This window comes from Panicum virgatum, chromosome 2K (genome assembly GCF_016808335.1).
Source record: "Panicum virgatum strain AP13 chromosome 2K, P.virgatum_v5, whole genome shotgun sequence".
Classification (NCBI taxonomy): domain Eukaryota; kingdom Viridiplantae; phylum Streptophyta; class Magnoliopsida; order Poales; family Poaceae; genus Panicum; species Panicum virgatum.
Window position 1 is genome coordinate 11,591,531 of NC_053137.1, and position 14,521 is coordinate 11,606,051.

At 48.7% G+C, this 14,521-nt stretch overlaps 2 protein-coding genes and 1 long non-coding RNA gene across 4 annotated transcripts; 1 reads left to right on the plus strand and 2 right to left on the minus strand.

Annotated features, from left to right (window-relative positions):
* Positions 1-3,398: 3,398 nt before the first annotated feature.
* LOC120695909 lies at positions 3,399-5,078 on the minus strand. Its single transcript, XM_039979117.1, has one exon. The coding sequence runs from the start codon at positions 4,487-4,489 to the stop codon at positions 3,530-3,532; it is 960 nt and encodes a 319-aa protein (XP_039835051.1). The 5' UTR covers positions 4,490-5,078; the 3' UTR covers positions 3,399-3,529.
* Positions 5,079-5,779: 701 nt separating this feature from the next.
* LOC120666485 lies at positions 5,780-7,556 on the plus strand. 2 transcript variants are annotated; one of them, XR_005671762.1, is made up of 3 exons: positions 5,780-5,905; positions 5,978-6,727; positions 7,280-7,556. It is a non-coding gene; the product is annotated as an uncharacterized LOC120666485 (long non-coding RNA). The 2 variants fall into 2 exon arrangements; XR_005671760.1 differs by having other exon boundaries at positions 5,815-6,727.
* Positions 7,557-11,087: 3,531 nt separating this feature from the next.
* LOC120695910 (pectinesterase inhibitor-like) lies at positions 11,088-12,135 on the minus strand. Its single transcript, XM_039979118.1, has one exon. It carries the CDS (start codon positions 12,117-12,119, stop codon positions 11,397-11,399), a length of 723 nt encoding a protein of 240 aa, XP_039835052.1. The 5' UTR covers positions 12,120-12,135; the 3' UTR covers positions 11,088-11,396.
* Between the last annotated feature and the right edge of the window lie 2,386 nt (positions 12,136-14,521).

The following is a 14,521-nucleotide window of genomic DNA, read 5'->3' on the forward strand; positions in this document are numbered from 1 at the left end:
CCTAGGAAGGAACGGGCCATTTTCTCAGTGTCAAATAAGAAATTTCCTTTATTCATTCTCAATATTCTTTAACTTAGGATCACTCCCATGTTTTCCTTACGACCATTCATGTCCAAATAATTATGTTCTTGAGGTTGTGACATCTATATATTTGGAAATATATCAAGTGCAAACCAACCCTTTTATGCAAACCGTGCAAACTTCAATCTGAGCCACCGCCGGCCTAATCGCACTTTTGTAAACCTCCCCTCCCACCCCCCTGCGCGGGGCGCGCAGGGGGGGTGGGAGTGGAGGTTTACAAAAGTGTGATTAGGCCGGCAGTGGTCCAGATTGAAGTTTGCACGGTTTGCACCTTTATGTTCCCTATGTACTCCCTCCGTTCTAAATTATAAGACATTCCAACAATCTTGAAGAGTCAAAGTTTTTTATGTTTGACCAAATTTATATAAGAGAATAATGACATTTATTATATAAATTAAGTACCATTAGATTCTTTATTAGTTATGTTTTCATTGTACATCAATTTAATATCACAAATCTTTATATTTCTCTCTATAATCTTGGTCAAACTTGAGATTGCTTTGACTCTTCAAGATTCTTGGGATGTCTTATATTTTGAAACGGAGGGAGCATTTATCTTCTTTTCGTACGACCGAGCAATATACATCCGGCTGATAATACAATAACTAGTTATATTAATTACTAAGATATCCAGCATGAGGGAATAACAAGCATCTATTTCTGACGGTGAAACTACAATGCGCGGAGGATGGGCGCAATCACACCGACGAGATGGACAAGACGGTGGATGGTCTCTTGAAGTTGTTGGGAAACTCGTGAAGGGCAACGAAGACCGGCCTGTCGCGCTTGTAGTCCAAGAGGTCCTGCAGGACGCGACCGGACATGATGCACATGACCAGAAAAAAAAAAACCTAGGAAAGAATGCGTGCAAAGAATTATATATTCGCTTGCTACTCCCAGGATGTATATATGCTTAGTTCTTTGAACTTTCACGACCAGGGAACATTAAAGAGGTGCATGTATGCTGATCATGTCAACAGAGTCGATGCAACCATATGAGAAAATTTACAGAATTATAAATCATTCTTTTCATCGGTACCGCATAGATTGGCTTCCGTATGAGTTAAATTGATTATAGATTTTTATTTTAGTTTCATTAATAATATATTGACTCTACATTATTATTAGTTTTTTTTCTGAAAATACATCTTTTGCTATAAATATAAAATTAGTATTTATTAATTTTCCTATAAATATAAAGTACTTTTTACTTGTTTTCTGAAAATGCATGTCACACATGTATTCTATTTGGACTATTTCATAAACCATCACTATATATAATAAATGTTAAATAGTATTTAAAAAATACGTGTGTGCTGCACGTACACTTTACTAGTACTGTTTAATTACTTGAACTTGATTTGGTCGCTACTAATGCTTCAGTTTCTCGAAAGGATGATCAACCCGGAATGCTGCCTAAACACAGCGATTACGGTGTGGGATGACTACCTACCACGAATCACTCATTGTCATCATTGATTTTCTTAGCTGTGTCACCACTACTTTTTATCCTAGCTATCAATCCCCTTCAAAAAATAATAGAGCTGGCAGCCCAAAGAAAGGTTCTTCAACAGGTCCTCCCAAAGGCGGCAAAATTAAGACGTTCCCTATATGCAGATGATGGAGCCCTCTTTGCAAACCCGGACCGTGAGGAATTGAGTCGCATCGGCCAACTGTTACAAGTCTTTACGAGATGTTCGGGACTAAAGGTCAATATGAACAAAACGGAAATATTTCCAATTTGATGCAACAAAGACCTGGTATCTGATGCGTTGATGGATTTCCCGGGGAAAGTTTCCTCATTCCCCGGCAAATATCTGGGCCTACCACTACACACTCGCAAGCTCCGTAGGGTAGACGTGCAGCCGCTCCTCAACAAGATTGGGACAGACTACCAGGTTGGAAAGGGAAAATGTTATCATCGGCAGGAAGAGAAACGTTAGTCAAAAGCGTCCTCACATCGCAGCCAATCTATCATCTAACAGTGTTCCCAACCCAAAAAAAGTTGATCAAACAAATCGATAGGATGAGAAGAAGCTTCCTTTGGAAAGGAGACGAGCCGGAGAAAGTGAACGGAGGTCATTGCCTAATTAAATGGCCATCGGTTTGCACGCCAAGGGATTTGGGAGGACTTGGGATACTCGACCTTGAACGACTAGCAAGGGCACTCAGACTTAGAACGACTAGCAAGGGCACTCAGACTTAGATGACTTTGGTTCCAATGGAAAAATGAAGAACGGCCATGGACAGGACTAGACATCCCCTGTGACATGACGGACAAAGAGTTGTTCCACACTTCCAAGATTGTCAAAGTGGGCAAGGGTAACAAAGCACTCTTCTGGCATTCGAGTTGGTTGAATGGTTTATCGCCAAAGAATTTAGCACCACAGCTTTTTCAAAAAGCAAGAAGAAAAAATATTACGGTACAAAAGGCGCTGTATGAAAACCACTGGATAGACCTAGTATGCCCACTGATGACAGGAGTGGAGATCAGAGAGTATGCCGAGTTGTGGGAGGTGACTCAGCTACAGGAACGAGATGCTAATGCAGATGCTGAGATCACCTGGCGGTGGACACCTAATGGGGAATATACAACTAGGAGTGCATATCGTATTCAGTTCATTGGCCACACCAAAACGTCAGTGTTCCACCTTCTCCCAAAAAAAAACAAACGTCAGTGTTCCACCCAATTTGGAAGGCCAAAACCGAGCCCAAATGCCGTTTTTTCACCTGGCTCCTACTCCAGAAAAAGATCTTGACAGCTGACAATTTGGCGAAAAGGGGTTGGCAGCACGACACATTATGCAAGCTATGCAATAGCGAACCAAAAACGCCGACACATCTATGCAAAGAATGCTTTTTCACGAGAGTGAGTTTGGATAGACTCATAAGCTGGCTAGGAGTTGGGATTTTACCACCAAGCACAGCGTCGACCACATTGAAGGGGTGGTGGAAAAGTTGCAGAGTTAGATTCGACAAGCATAACAAACCTTTCTTCGATGGCATTATTATCTACTTTTGGTGGAATATTTGGAAAGAGCGCAACAGAAGAACTTTCAATCACGTCTCGAAGTCAGTAGAGGAAGTGGCTTTTCTAGCAAAGGAAGACTTCCAGCAGTTCAATTTAGCCTTTTCTTTTACCAGTACCATGGCTAGTGGTTAGTTGTTTGGTTAGTTGCCCCCAGGTGTTTAGTGTGCTTTTGGTGCAGAGAGTTGTTGGACGGAGCACCACCGTCTGTTTTCTCTTTTGGGTTGTTGGTTGTTATTTTGTTATTTTTCCTCTTCTAATAAAAATTCAGCAAATCTCTTGCCGTCTGTTCAAAAATAAAATTGTATTGTTAACTGAGTAACTGCATGTGTATATGGCATGTTCTATCTATACCCGGTACTTCCATCATCATTATATCATCGCGTGTATATCCACGTATGCATGATGGAACAAGCATAGCTAGTTCTGATTCTGACGGTAAAACAATGCCCGGATGATGGGCGCAATCACACCGACGATGGACAAGACGGTGAGGATGGTCTTGAAGTTGTTGTAGAGAAACTTGTGAACGGCAACGAAGACCGGCCTATCGCGCTTGTAGTCCAAGAGGTCCTGCAGGACGCGATCGTACTGCCTCCCAAAGTGGAGGTGCGGCGCGAGGCCCTTGAAGAACTCGAGCGTCCGCGTGTTGCTGAAGGTGCTGTGGACGACGCACCTGCTGCGGAGCTGGTGCACGTCGTCCTCCCGGTTCATCAGCAGCGCCACCAGGTAGAGGTAGGAGCTGACGGCGTAGTCGTCGGCCGAGCGGCCGGCGCTCGCCTCGTACGCCGCCATGTTGACGAGCCAGCACGCGGTGAGGTCGTTCAGGAACACCGGCGCCAGGAAGAGCTTCCCGAAGAGCCGCCGGCCCTGGACGGCCATGTCCCCGAACCGCCCTGTCTTGCTGGCTGCCAGATGCACGCCCATCTCCGCGAGCTCCATGGCCGTGCTGAAGTTGGCCGACGGCGTGGCGGAGATGAGCCGGCGGCGGTTGTCTTCAGCTGGCGCAGGGTGCGGAGGGCGCAGACCCACCACCTGGTGGTCACGGAAGAGGGCCAGCAGGTGCATGGGTCTTCTTTGCCGGCCTCCGCCGAGTTCGTCGCCGGCGACGTCGGGACCTGCCGCGGCCCTCTGATCGTGACCACCACCGCTCGTCGTACGGACGTTGAACTTGGCCGCCATCACAGAAAGGAACCTGTCAACGGGAACTGGGTCGGGCAGGAACCCCATGAGGACCTCGAGCACCCACCATGGGATCTGGTTCTCGAGCAGCATCACGTCCCTCATGATGCTGTCGATGCGCGGCTGGAAGATCACCGTCGACAGCCCTTGAAGCGCCGCGTCGCCGCCGCCGCCGTCGCGACCCCCCATGGCCATCATGAACGCCAGCAGGAAGCAGCCGTCCTGGTCTCCTGGAACATCCACTTGGTGAAGTGCTCGTCGTCGATGTCCTCGAACTGGTCGTCGTAGAAGCTCCGCGGGCTGGGCGGGGCGGCGATGGCCTTGAAGGCCTCCGTCACCACCATCTCGGCGGTGAGGGCGCCGCCGCCAGCCCCCCCCAGGAACCACCCGATGGCCGCCATCTTCATGAACTTGGTCTTGTACTGGAGCTCCGGCGAGTGGCGGTGGTAAGGGCCGATCGGGACGGCCCTTGGGGCGACGTAGCAGACGGCGGCGTCCTTGCCGACGCGAGCTAGCCCTCTGGGGACCCTCTGGATGTCAGGCGTCAGCTCCTTCATCTCATCACCGGCATTACTTTCCAGCACCCTGTTCAGCTCCTCCAAGTTCTCGAGGACGTACTCCTCCATAGTTTCGCTGGACCTGCGGCGGAATCGCAGGGAGCAGGTGTGTTGTGCAGGCAGCTGACGATGGGTGCTTGCATTGCAGATTTGCAGCTGCAATCAAATAGCTAGCTCTTCCTTCCGATCCCTCCGCTTTAGTACGAGGTTGCTTGATTAGCAGTTTAGCACACATGCCTTCCTCTGAAGATGGTCTAGAGATTGATTGACAAAGATAAGCACACATGCCTTCCTCTGAAGATGGTCTAGAGATTGATTGACAAAGATAAACAGTATCCCCTACTAATAATTACCATACTTGTTCTTTCCTGCCGAGTGCCGATGGCCGATGCTCCATCTTTCTGTCTTTCGGGTATTCCTTGCCGACATTACACGGTTCGTTCTCCTGTACCTGTTATACGTATCCATTGAGGATGTTCCACGGATCTTCGTCCCCGGGCCTTGAGCTGATTTCAGGAGTACTAATAATGTACTATGGATGTTTTAGAGGAAAGCGAACATCGTCATTAGGTGGAGTCGTTTTTTTCTTGAACATATTATTTTTGGTAATGACTTGTTTTAGGCCGGCCGTAGGCTCACGGTTTATTCCTCTTCCACACCCCTCTCTCCCCATTCTCATCTTCCTGGTCCCTCTCGCCTCTCTCTCTCTCCCGGCCCTCCTCTGCCGCCCCGACCCCGTCGCACCTCCCCTCCCCGCCACCCTTCACCTACGGCGCGCAGGGCCGCGGCAGCGACGTGGGGGCGCGAGGGCCCGCGCACGGCGGCGCTGCGGGAGGGGACGCAAGGGGCTGCGCGCGGTGGTGCGGCGCGAGGGGGCTCGGCAGCGATGCGGGGGCGCGAGGGGCTGCGTGCAGAGGGGCGTCGCAGAGCAGCTGCAACGGCGTGCGGCAGCAGGCGGGCAGCGGCGTGGGGGTGTGCGGCGGTGGCGTGCAGGCGGCCAGCGGTCTCGTTCGGCGGCAGAGCACGGGTCGCAGATCCGGATGCATCACTTGCACATGTAATTTCATCCCATCTCTCTCTATTTTCCTCGCGTGTGCATTCTAATCCACCCTTCATTTTTGTGTGCTAGCATACATTAACAACGAGGGCTTCTAGAAAGGGAGGAGGTCAACAACCATGGTGGCTGAGCAGATCTCCACACCGCCTGCCCTTACGAAGGGGTGAGGGCCTCTCCTCTTCTTACCTTGACTCTGTTTTGCACTCCTTTCTAGAGCCCCCATGGATGCTCTCCAATCTCCGTCATCGAGGTGAGGGGGCTAGGGATTTAGTGGTGCATCGTGGTTCTGGTTTTTGCATTTGTGAAATTATTTCAGTGGTTCATGAATCATTACTTCTAGCTTTGGTGTTGTTTATGGAGATCTAAGCACATCACCTTTCTATGCTTATAAAAGTATATTCTCTGAAAGGCTCTGTCAATATCATAATGAAGAAATTGTGATCAGTATATTTTCCTTTCATATTTTTTTAGACATTCACACTTATTAGAGTGCTTCACATCTTGCAAGTGCATCCTATATGATTCAGATTGCTATACATATCAATCATTGGAGAAATGGTTACTTATTTGCATAGGTGATCTGTTAATCAATCGAGCTTTGCTTGTTTTGATCTGCTACTGTCAAACTGTTGAATTGAATCAGAAAATAAACTGGCATGATGGAGTTGAACCTGTAGAATACCAAGGATGCTGGGCGCCACACTTATCCATGGCCAGCTGCATCATCATCATCGACGGGCTCGTGGTTTGGCCGGGGAGCGGGTCCTGATCAACGCCTGGCCATCTGCCTGGAAGGGGCAACACTGTTAATTTGGATTTCAGGTATGGAGCTTTAGTTTGGTTTGAAATGGTTGTCTCGTTCTTTTTTCACATCATCATAAGGATTTTAGTACTTTGCAGTAGGTATTTCTATCAAATAGTAGTACTTTCCTATAGAGAATTATATCAATTACTAGAAGCATTTCATTATTTCCCAGTAGGCAAATACATCAAATACTAGAAGCATTTCAATACTTTCCAGTAGGCAAATATTTCAAATACTAGAAGCATGTCAATACTTTCCAGTAGGCAAATATATCAAATACTAGAAGCATTTTTCACAACTAGGCAATAATATTGGTAGGAATTAGGCAATAATATTATTCTTTGATAGGCAATAATACTAGAAACATCAGCACAAATGATTGTGCTTGCGCCACAGCTGCAACTGCATCATGAGATACTAAATCAACTAGCAAATTATTCATTCTAGTGTTATGTCTATCAACGGAGGATGTTATGTCTATCAATGTCTAAAATTTGATGTTCACCATTCCCATCTTATGATTGTGCATGTTCATTGTGTATTATATTCTTTTCTTAAATGTATTGCAGGTCATTAAGGGAAGCAAATGTGCAGTCATTATTGGTGAATTGCTTGTGATGTAGTGCAAATGCACAAACATCATATCATAGTCTCCAGATTAGAATTAATTGCTTGCAAGATCCGAATTAGTATGATCATTGCATTTGCAGCTCATATGGTTGTGTCCAGAGAATACAAATACTTCAAATTGTAATGGATAAGTAAACCAGATTAGGTTGCTTTTGTACAGAACTATGACACAAAATAGCTTGAAGTATATATAAGGCTGCCAAAGAATTTGTGAGATGTTGCTTGACCAAAATTATCAGCAGTTCAAGTGCAGATATGCATGCGTGTGCAGCGGGGTGGCAGCATGCCTGCAGCGACAGTGCGGGCGACACGAGATTTGATTGCTTAAAATAGAAAGCTAGAAAGCTATTCCGTTTTTACTTTCCGAAAAAGGTGCGGCGGTACGACAGCTAGCCGTAAATTAGCTGTGTCCATTATTTTTTACATTATGAAAAAAGTTCCAGCCTTGATTATTCACAAGCAAATGACTACAGCCAAAAGAGTTACTCTTAAACTCTACCTCAAAAGAGGAATTTCACTGTACTAGCATACTGTCCGTGCGTTGCTACGGGTAATATAACCAATCTATATAGTACCACCAGTTTTATACACGTTCATACCGCGTGGAGATCATGCCGTGATAATGCGACACATTGATTGCCCAGGTTCCCATGGGATTCCAATTGATTTGTCCATATTAGGATTTTGTTTGAGTTGCACGGATTCCAATTCCGATTCTGTTTGATTTGTCCGGATTTCGATTAGAATTCCAATTGACGAACTAAGGAGAATCATTGTTTGCTTCAGAAAATGTAGAGATATAGACATAGCGATTGCCGGAAGAGATTTAGCTAATCATAGCTAAAACCATAGTAGTGAATTGGAAACATAATCATGTACATAATAAGATGCATGACACATGTCGTCTCTTCTCTCTCACGCACACTCTCTCACGCACACTCTCTTTCTTCTGTTAGGCCTTCTCTAATATTCCTAGTTATACTATCTCTAAAGTTATGCATTCAATAATCTAACTGTTTGATCCGCATCCCGACAAAGTAAGAGAAACAAAACAACAGTATATGGATCCAAACTTTCTAGATTGATGTGCCATTCTGCTATTCTTCTGCGATTTGCTTTTTGTTATTTCTCACTCACGCATGTCGTTCATCACCAACATCTTTGGCCGTTGGAGAGGGATCCTGTAAGAGTATAGTCAGGATGCTCCATATAATTTTGTCCATCTATAGAATTAGGCCATGTTTAGTTGATGAAAAGTTATTGGTTTTGGTACTGTAACACATTTCATTGTTACCTGACAAATAATATCTAATTATGAACTAATTAGGTTTAAAAAATTCATCTCATGATAATTAGTTAGACTGTGTAATTAGTTATTTTTTTCAACTGCATTTAATGCTCTATGCATATATCCAAACATTTGATGTGACAAGTATTGTTGAAATTTTTTAAGGAACTAAACAAGGCCTTATATAGACCAATCATCTAAAGGTTGAGCTGTAACACTTATTCAAAAGATTTGTGAGTCCAATACGTCAATTTTTTTTAAGGGTAAAGTCTATTTTTGGCCATCCAACTCTTACCTCGGTTTGGTTTTGACCATTGAACTCCAAAACCGGGTATCTTCGACCACTCAACTATTAAAACCGTTCACATTTGGCCATCCGGCAGTTTTGCAGGGCGGTTTTCGCTAACGTGGACGCCACGCGGCAGTAGGGCCCACCTGTCAGTGTTACCTCACTCTCTCTCCTCTCTATATCTCCCTGCTCCCCTGGCTGACGGCGAGGCGGCGGCGCGAGCAGTCCGGGCGGCGACGTTCACACCCCTGCTCCCTTCGGCGGCATCCCTCCCCGCGGCGACGGAGTAGCTCCAGCGGTGGAGGAGCGGCAGCGACGGCGCGAGGAGGGACGGCGGCTCCAGCGTGGTCCGAGCACCGAACCGGCGAGCTCCGCGCCGCGCGGGCGGGCGAGCTCGCGGCGGAGCGGGGGCCCTTCTTCCCTCCCCTATCTCGCCGCGCCTCCCTCTCCCCTCCACCCCCCATCTCCTGCGCCGAGCGCTCTTCTCCCTCCGCGCCGGATCGAGCAGGGAGCTCCTCCGCCGTGCCTCCCTCGAACTCGGATTCACGGCGCGGCGGCGAGGCGAGGCACCATGCGCCCCTTCCCCAACTCCCTCCGCCGGCGAGGCGGGGCACCAGTGGCGCTCCTCGGCAACGCAGAGTTGCATCGCGCGATGGTCGGGCCCGCTCACCCGTGCGGCCATCGCCGAGGCCGACCTTGAGCTCGCCTGCGGAACAGAGGCGCGGGCATGGCGAGTGGAGCTGCGGGGCCGCCCTCCCTCCCTCGATTCGACTCGGCGGCCTCGCCCTCCCTCCGCGGCGGCGTCACCAGCACGTGTGCGGGCGGGGCGGGCACAGCGTGGTGGAGCTGCGCGCGGAGCGGCGGCTGCACGGCGCGCGCGGGAGGGAGGAGGGAGGAAGAGCAGTCGGCGGCGGCCCTTCACTCCCTCCTCTGCAGGCGGCAGCTCCCCTGGTCACCCTCCTCGACCGGCACAACACGGCGGCCGAGGACGCGGACGGCGGCGAGCGCGGGACGATGGCGTGCGGGGGTCCTCGGCGCCGAACGCGCGGCCGCTTCCTCGACCCAAAGCCGTAGCCGCACGCCGCTCAAGAGAGAGAAAGAGGGAGATATAGAGAGGAGAGAGAGAGGGAGGTAACGCTGACAGGTGGGCCCCACTGCCACGTGGCGTCCACGTCAGCAAAACCACACTCAAAACCACCAGGATGGCCAAATGTGACTGGTTTTGAGAGTTGGATGGTCAAGGCTACCCGGTTTTGGAGTTGGATGGCCAAAATCAAACTCGGGCAAGAGTTGGATGACCAAAAATGGACTTTACTCTTTTTTTAATCGAGTCCATCTTTCACCTCCTTGACGCGGCCTGACCTCCAACTCTATCCCCGCATGCTACTGCGGCGCTCCCTGCTCCAACGCGCCCGCGCTAGCAGCCCGGCCACGGCGCTCCACCTCCCTCGCGTTGCTGGCCCGGCGGCACGCCTTCCTCGCCTGAGCTGGGAGTCCAGCCGCCGCGCCGCGCCTTACTCCCCCTCCGAGCCGCCGACGCTGGCCTCGCAACAGCGGCCGGGCGGCGGCACCAGGACCGAGGGCCGTGCCGTGCGCTCCTAGCCTCCACCCCGCGCTTGGCGGCAACCAAGCGCCGCCTCGTGCGCCCCGTCCACCTCGCCTCCGGCCTGTCGCCGCGAGGCGGCAATGAAGCTACCTCGCGTCCACGCAACGTTGAGACCTGCTCCACGGCGTCACTGCCGAGCCTGTGCTCGCCCATGCCGGCTCCCACATGGCCGAGCTCCGCCTCACACGCCCAACCGCACTGCATTCTCCCGCAGTCCTGATCAAACTCGGCACAGAAAATGCAGTAGGTAGGGCCCGCCGCCGTGGAACTGAATGCTAGCGTCAATTAGAATTCGATTCCATTTACGTGTGGATAACAAAGCATACACTCGGACTTTGCGTGACGGACGGATGAACGAACGAAACTCCAAGGTAGGCAGAATGCACGAAGGATTGCTTACTTGCTTTAGAAATAAGTGTGTGTCTATATATATATATATATATACACACGTGGGCATGTTGATAGCTGGCTGTGCCGTTCATCGGATCGGATCATGGTTCACCATTTTTTTTTCAGTGAGTAAACAAATAAACAGGACCGTAATCAACAACCGTAGTACTGCAGTGATCAAATCGTGCATTATATAGATTCTGAACAAATATAACGATGGCTAACCGTTGTAACATATGTCGAAGTTAACACCAATAATCTCACGATAGATCACCCAGCAGCAGCTCATCCTATATATCAAAAAGAGAAGAAAAGAAAAGAAGAGGAAAAAAAAACACTCAGCTCGATCAGGCCTACTCGCTGCAGGCCTCTGCACTAGTTATGCGGCGGTTCTACCTTCCAAACGATCCTAAATTCTTAACAGACAGGCACGCATGATCACCAATCGACAAATCTGGGAGGATCCGGATCTGATCAAGGCGCTCATGCCGTCGCGTCGGCGTCGGAGGCACCGGCGGGCCCCGACGACGGCGCCGGAGCACCCGCACTCGGCCCGCCGCCGTAGCCCCCGAACGGCGCCGCGGCGCCGTACGACGACGGCGCGCCGGCCACGGCGCTGGCGCCCGAGCCCGCCGGCGGCAGCGCGACCTCGGCGGACATGGAGCCCGAGGCCTCGGTGATGAGGTCGAGCGTGACGCGCAGCAGCTTCTCGAACTCGAAGCTCTTGGTGATGCAGGCGTTCTTGACGTCGCTGACGGGCGCGTCCTTGCAGGCGTCCTCGCAGGTGGAGGTGCCGCCGAGCGTGGCGGCGAGCCAGGTCTTGACCTCGAGGAACTTGGCGTCGGTGAGGTCGCGGGTGAGCGACGAGAGGTGCGCCACCGCCTCCTCGATGTCCTCGGAGCAGGTGTCCAGGCACCGGTACAGCACGGCGTCCTTGATGCCGTTGAGCTCGCGGTGCGCGAACGCCGTCACCGTCATGCCCACCTCCGCGGTCACGTACACGGACAGCTCCGCCAGCCGCCGCGGCGTCGCCGCCTGGCACTCGGGGTTGTCCTTGAGCGCCTGCAGGCACACCTTGGGGAACAGCGTCTTGTTGCACGCCTCGAAGAGGGTGCCGGCGTCCGGGGTCGTCCGCACCGCCGGCGCCGTCGACACGAGGAGGAGGAGGAAGAAGAGGTGCGCGACGACGGGGCGGGCCATGGCCATGGTCTTGCTTAGCTTGGCGGTGGTGATCTGATCTGAGAGCGAGGAAGGGTGGCGCCTGCACGGGCTTATATATAGTATACTGCTACCTGCGAGCTTAACTACAGGTGGCCGAGTTTTCCTCCATGGCCAGGGACCTCTTCTCTCCCCTGCACGCAGCTGCAGGCATGGCTTGCCGCCGGTGTAGGGGAGTGGAATGTGCCTCCCGCGACAGATGTCGTGTCGGCGGTTGAAGATCTGTGGCTCAGAATCGATAGGCCACAGGGTTTTACATCGCCATTGCCAAATTGGGAATTTGGGAGTAGCTTGCAATATATGCGCCGACCACAAGATGTATGCGCCGACCATCTGCAACACATTGCAAACGGTTTTCTTATGATAAACCATTTGATAATTCTATAATCATTGTATTGGTTTTTGAAAAATCCATTTGTAATCCGTAGCGTATATTTAATTCATTTCGTATTTTTAATTAAACTAATAAAACTAATGAAATAAATGTTCGAAATTGTTTTTGTGGCACATACGGTGCTCGACCTGCTTGCATTTAAATTTAATCAAATGGTCTATTTATTAACTCAGGGAAATGAATTTAGTTACTTTTTGAATTTGAATAGGATTTGAATTTGTATAAGTGTAGAAAGAGGAAGATTGCCTTAGAACTCATCCAAGCATAGCCTTAGCCCATTTTGTTTCATATCATACAAAACCCCGCCTTCCCTCTCTCTCCATACGTCAGTTATGACTAGGGCCCACACATCATTTCCTTCAACTGAACTTGTCCACAACTGTATCCCACCTTACGCAGGCAGGACCAACTCAGATTGTTTGGCCTACACACCAAGGCGCATATCTTAATCTAAGGGTTCAGTTTGGATACCGACAAGACCACCACGGATTTTCTGGCATGCCCACCAAGATGCTTGTCTCAATTTAAGGCTTTGGTTTGGATACTTTGTTGCCCCCTCCGATCCATACGCATTGGGAGAGATACAGGGGAAATAAATTCATTTTCCAGTTCAATCCACAAGGATATGGCCCCCGACTTTTGACATACCTTATTTATCCTTGATGTCTATAGTGCTAATATAACAGATAAAGAAAAATTGAAAAATTGAATTATATCAAAGGGATTTTACAACAATCATGGCCAATTCATCTGACTGACACTAACCTTTTAATAATACACAAGCTCTTTCATGTCCACCTCCATGGCTACTCCTGCCATATATACATGAGCTAATTAAGGGTGGGTTTGCAACTGTACTTCTAATATGTGAAAATCTAATTTGTAAATGGATTTTACAAACAATTTAAATAAATTTATTCCGGTATCAAATCTAGAAATCTCAAAAGGGCTTATCTGCCATAAATGTTGTTGTACACTCTAGGATTTGTGTTCGCATTAATTATTTAAGCTATACAAAGATATAGCATATCCTTGAAACTTTATAAATACCCTCAAAGCTTCCACCAGCACATAGATGTGTACAGTGGAAGAGGAGGTGGTTTCGGTGATCTTGTACTCCTTCTCATGGCGGTCGATCCCTCTTGCCAAAAGGTGAGAGCTTAAATCTTAACTCAATCCTCTCTAGATTTATTCTCCATATGTTTTCAAGGTTGTCATCATCTTGGTGTTTTTTTATTGATGAAGGTTGTTATCTCTTTGGACCAAAACAAGTCGAAGATCTGTACTCAATGCCACACCACGGTAACATCACTTTGGCGCAGTGGCCCCTTTGGTCGCAAGGTAAAGCCTAAATCCTATAATATCCTGATATGAAATTTCACAAATCTGGCAATGATGGTATTACCTTATAGATTTATGAGTGCATGATTTCTTGTTTTGATATATTGGGCGCACATAGTCTTTATGCAATGCCTGTGGGCTCCGTTACCGAAGGAAAGGGTTGGAGGCACAAGAATTGGAAAGAGAGGAAGACAAATGGAAGAATACAAGGCGTATCAATCGAGTTCGCACTAGGAAGGTAACTGAGTTGTATGAAAATGGTGACAACAGAAAGAAGAATCCAAACGAAGATCAGGAAGTGGCTGTGAGTACCACGCTGACGACAATAGATTGCGGAAATGAACTGATGCTAAAACAAATCGAACAACATGGAGAGGAAGCAGTGACGGGTGCCATCATACTTATGGACTTTACTGGTACCACATTGAGTTAATAAGAACATGCAAATAATGGAAATATGTGTTTGTTATGCCAGACTTTGTATGAAATCTGTGTCGAGCAAACTAGAAGCGATAATCCAGTATACATGTTCATGTTTCTTAAATATTGATCATATTTGTTTAATTGCTGAAGTTTAATACATCTATGAGTGATAAAATGCACATGTCCAAATATCACTCTCGAATATTACCAGCTGCAAGTGTTTATGAATATG

What these genes read in the sequence shown, in the direction of transcription:
- LOC120695910 (XM_039979118.1), bottom strand. Translation starts at nt 12,119, where the DNA reads ATGGCCATGGCCCGCCCCGTCGTCGCGCACCTCTTCTTCCTCCTCCTC.
- LOC120695909 (XM_039979117.1), bottom strand. Translation starts at nt 4,489, where the DNA reads ATGATGGCCATGGGGGGTCGCGACGGCGGCGGCGGCGACGCGGCGCTT.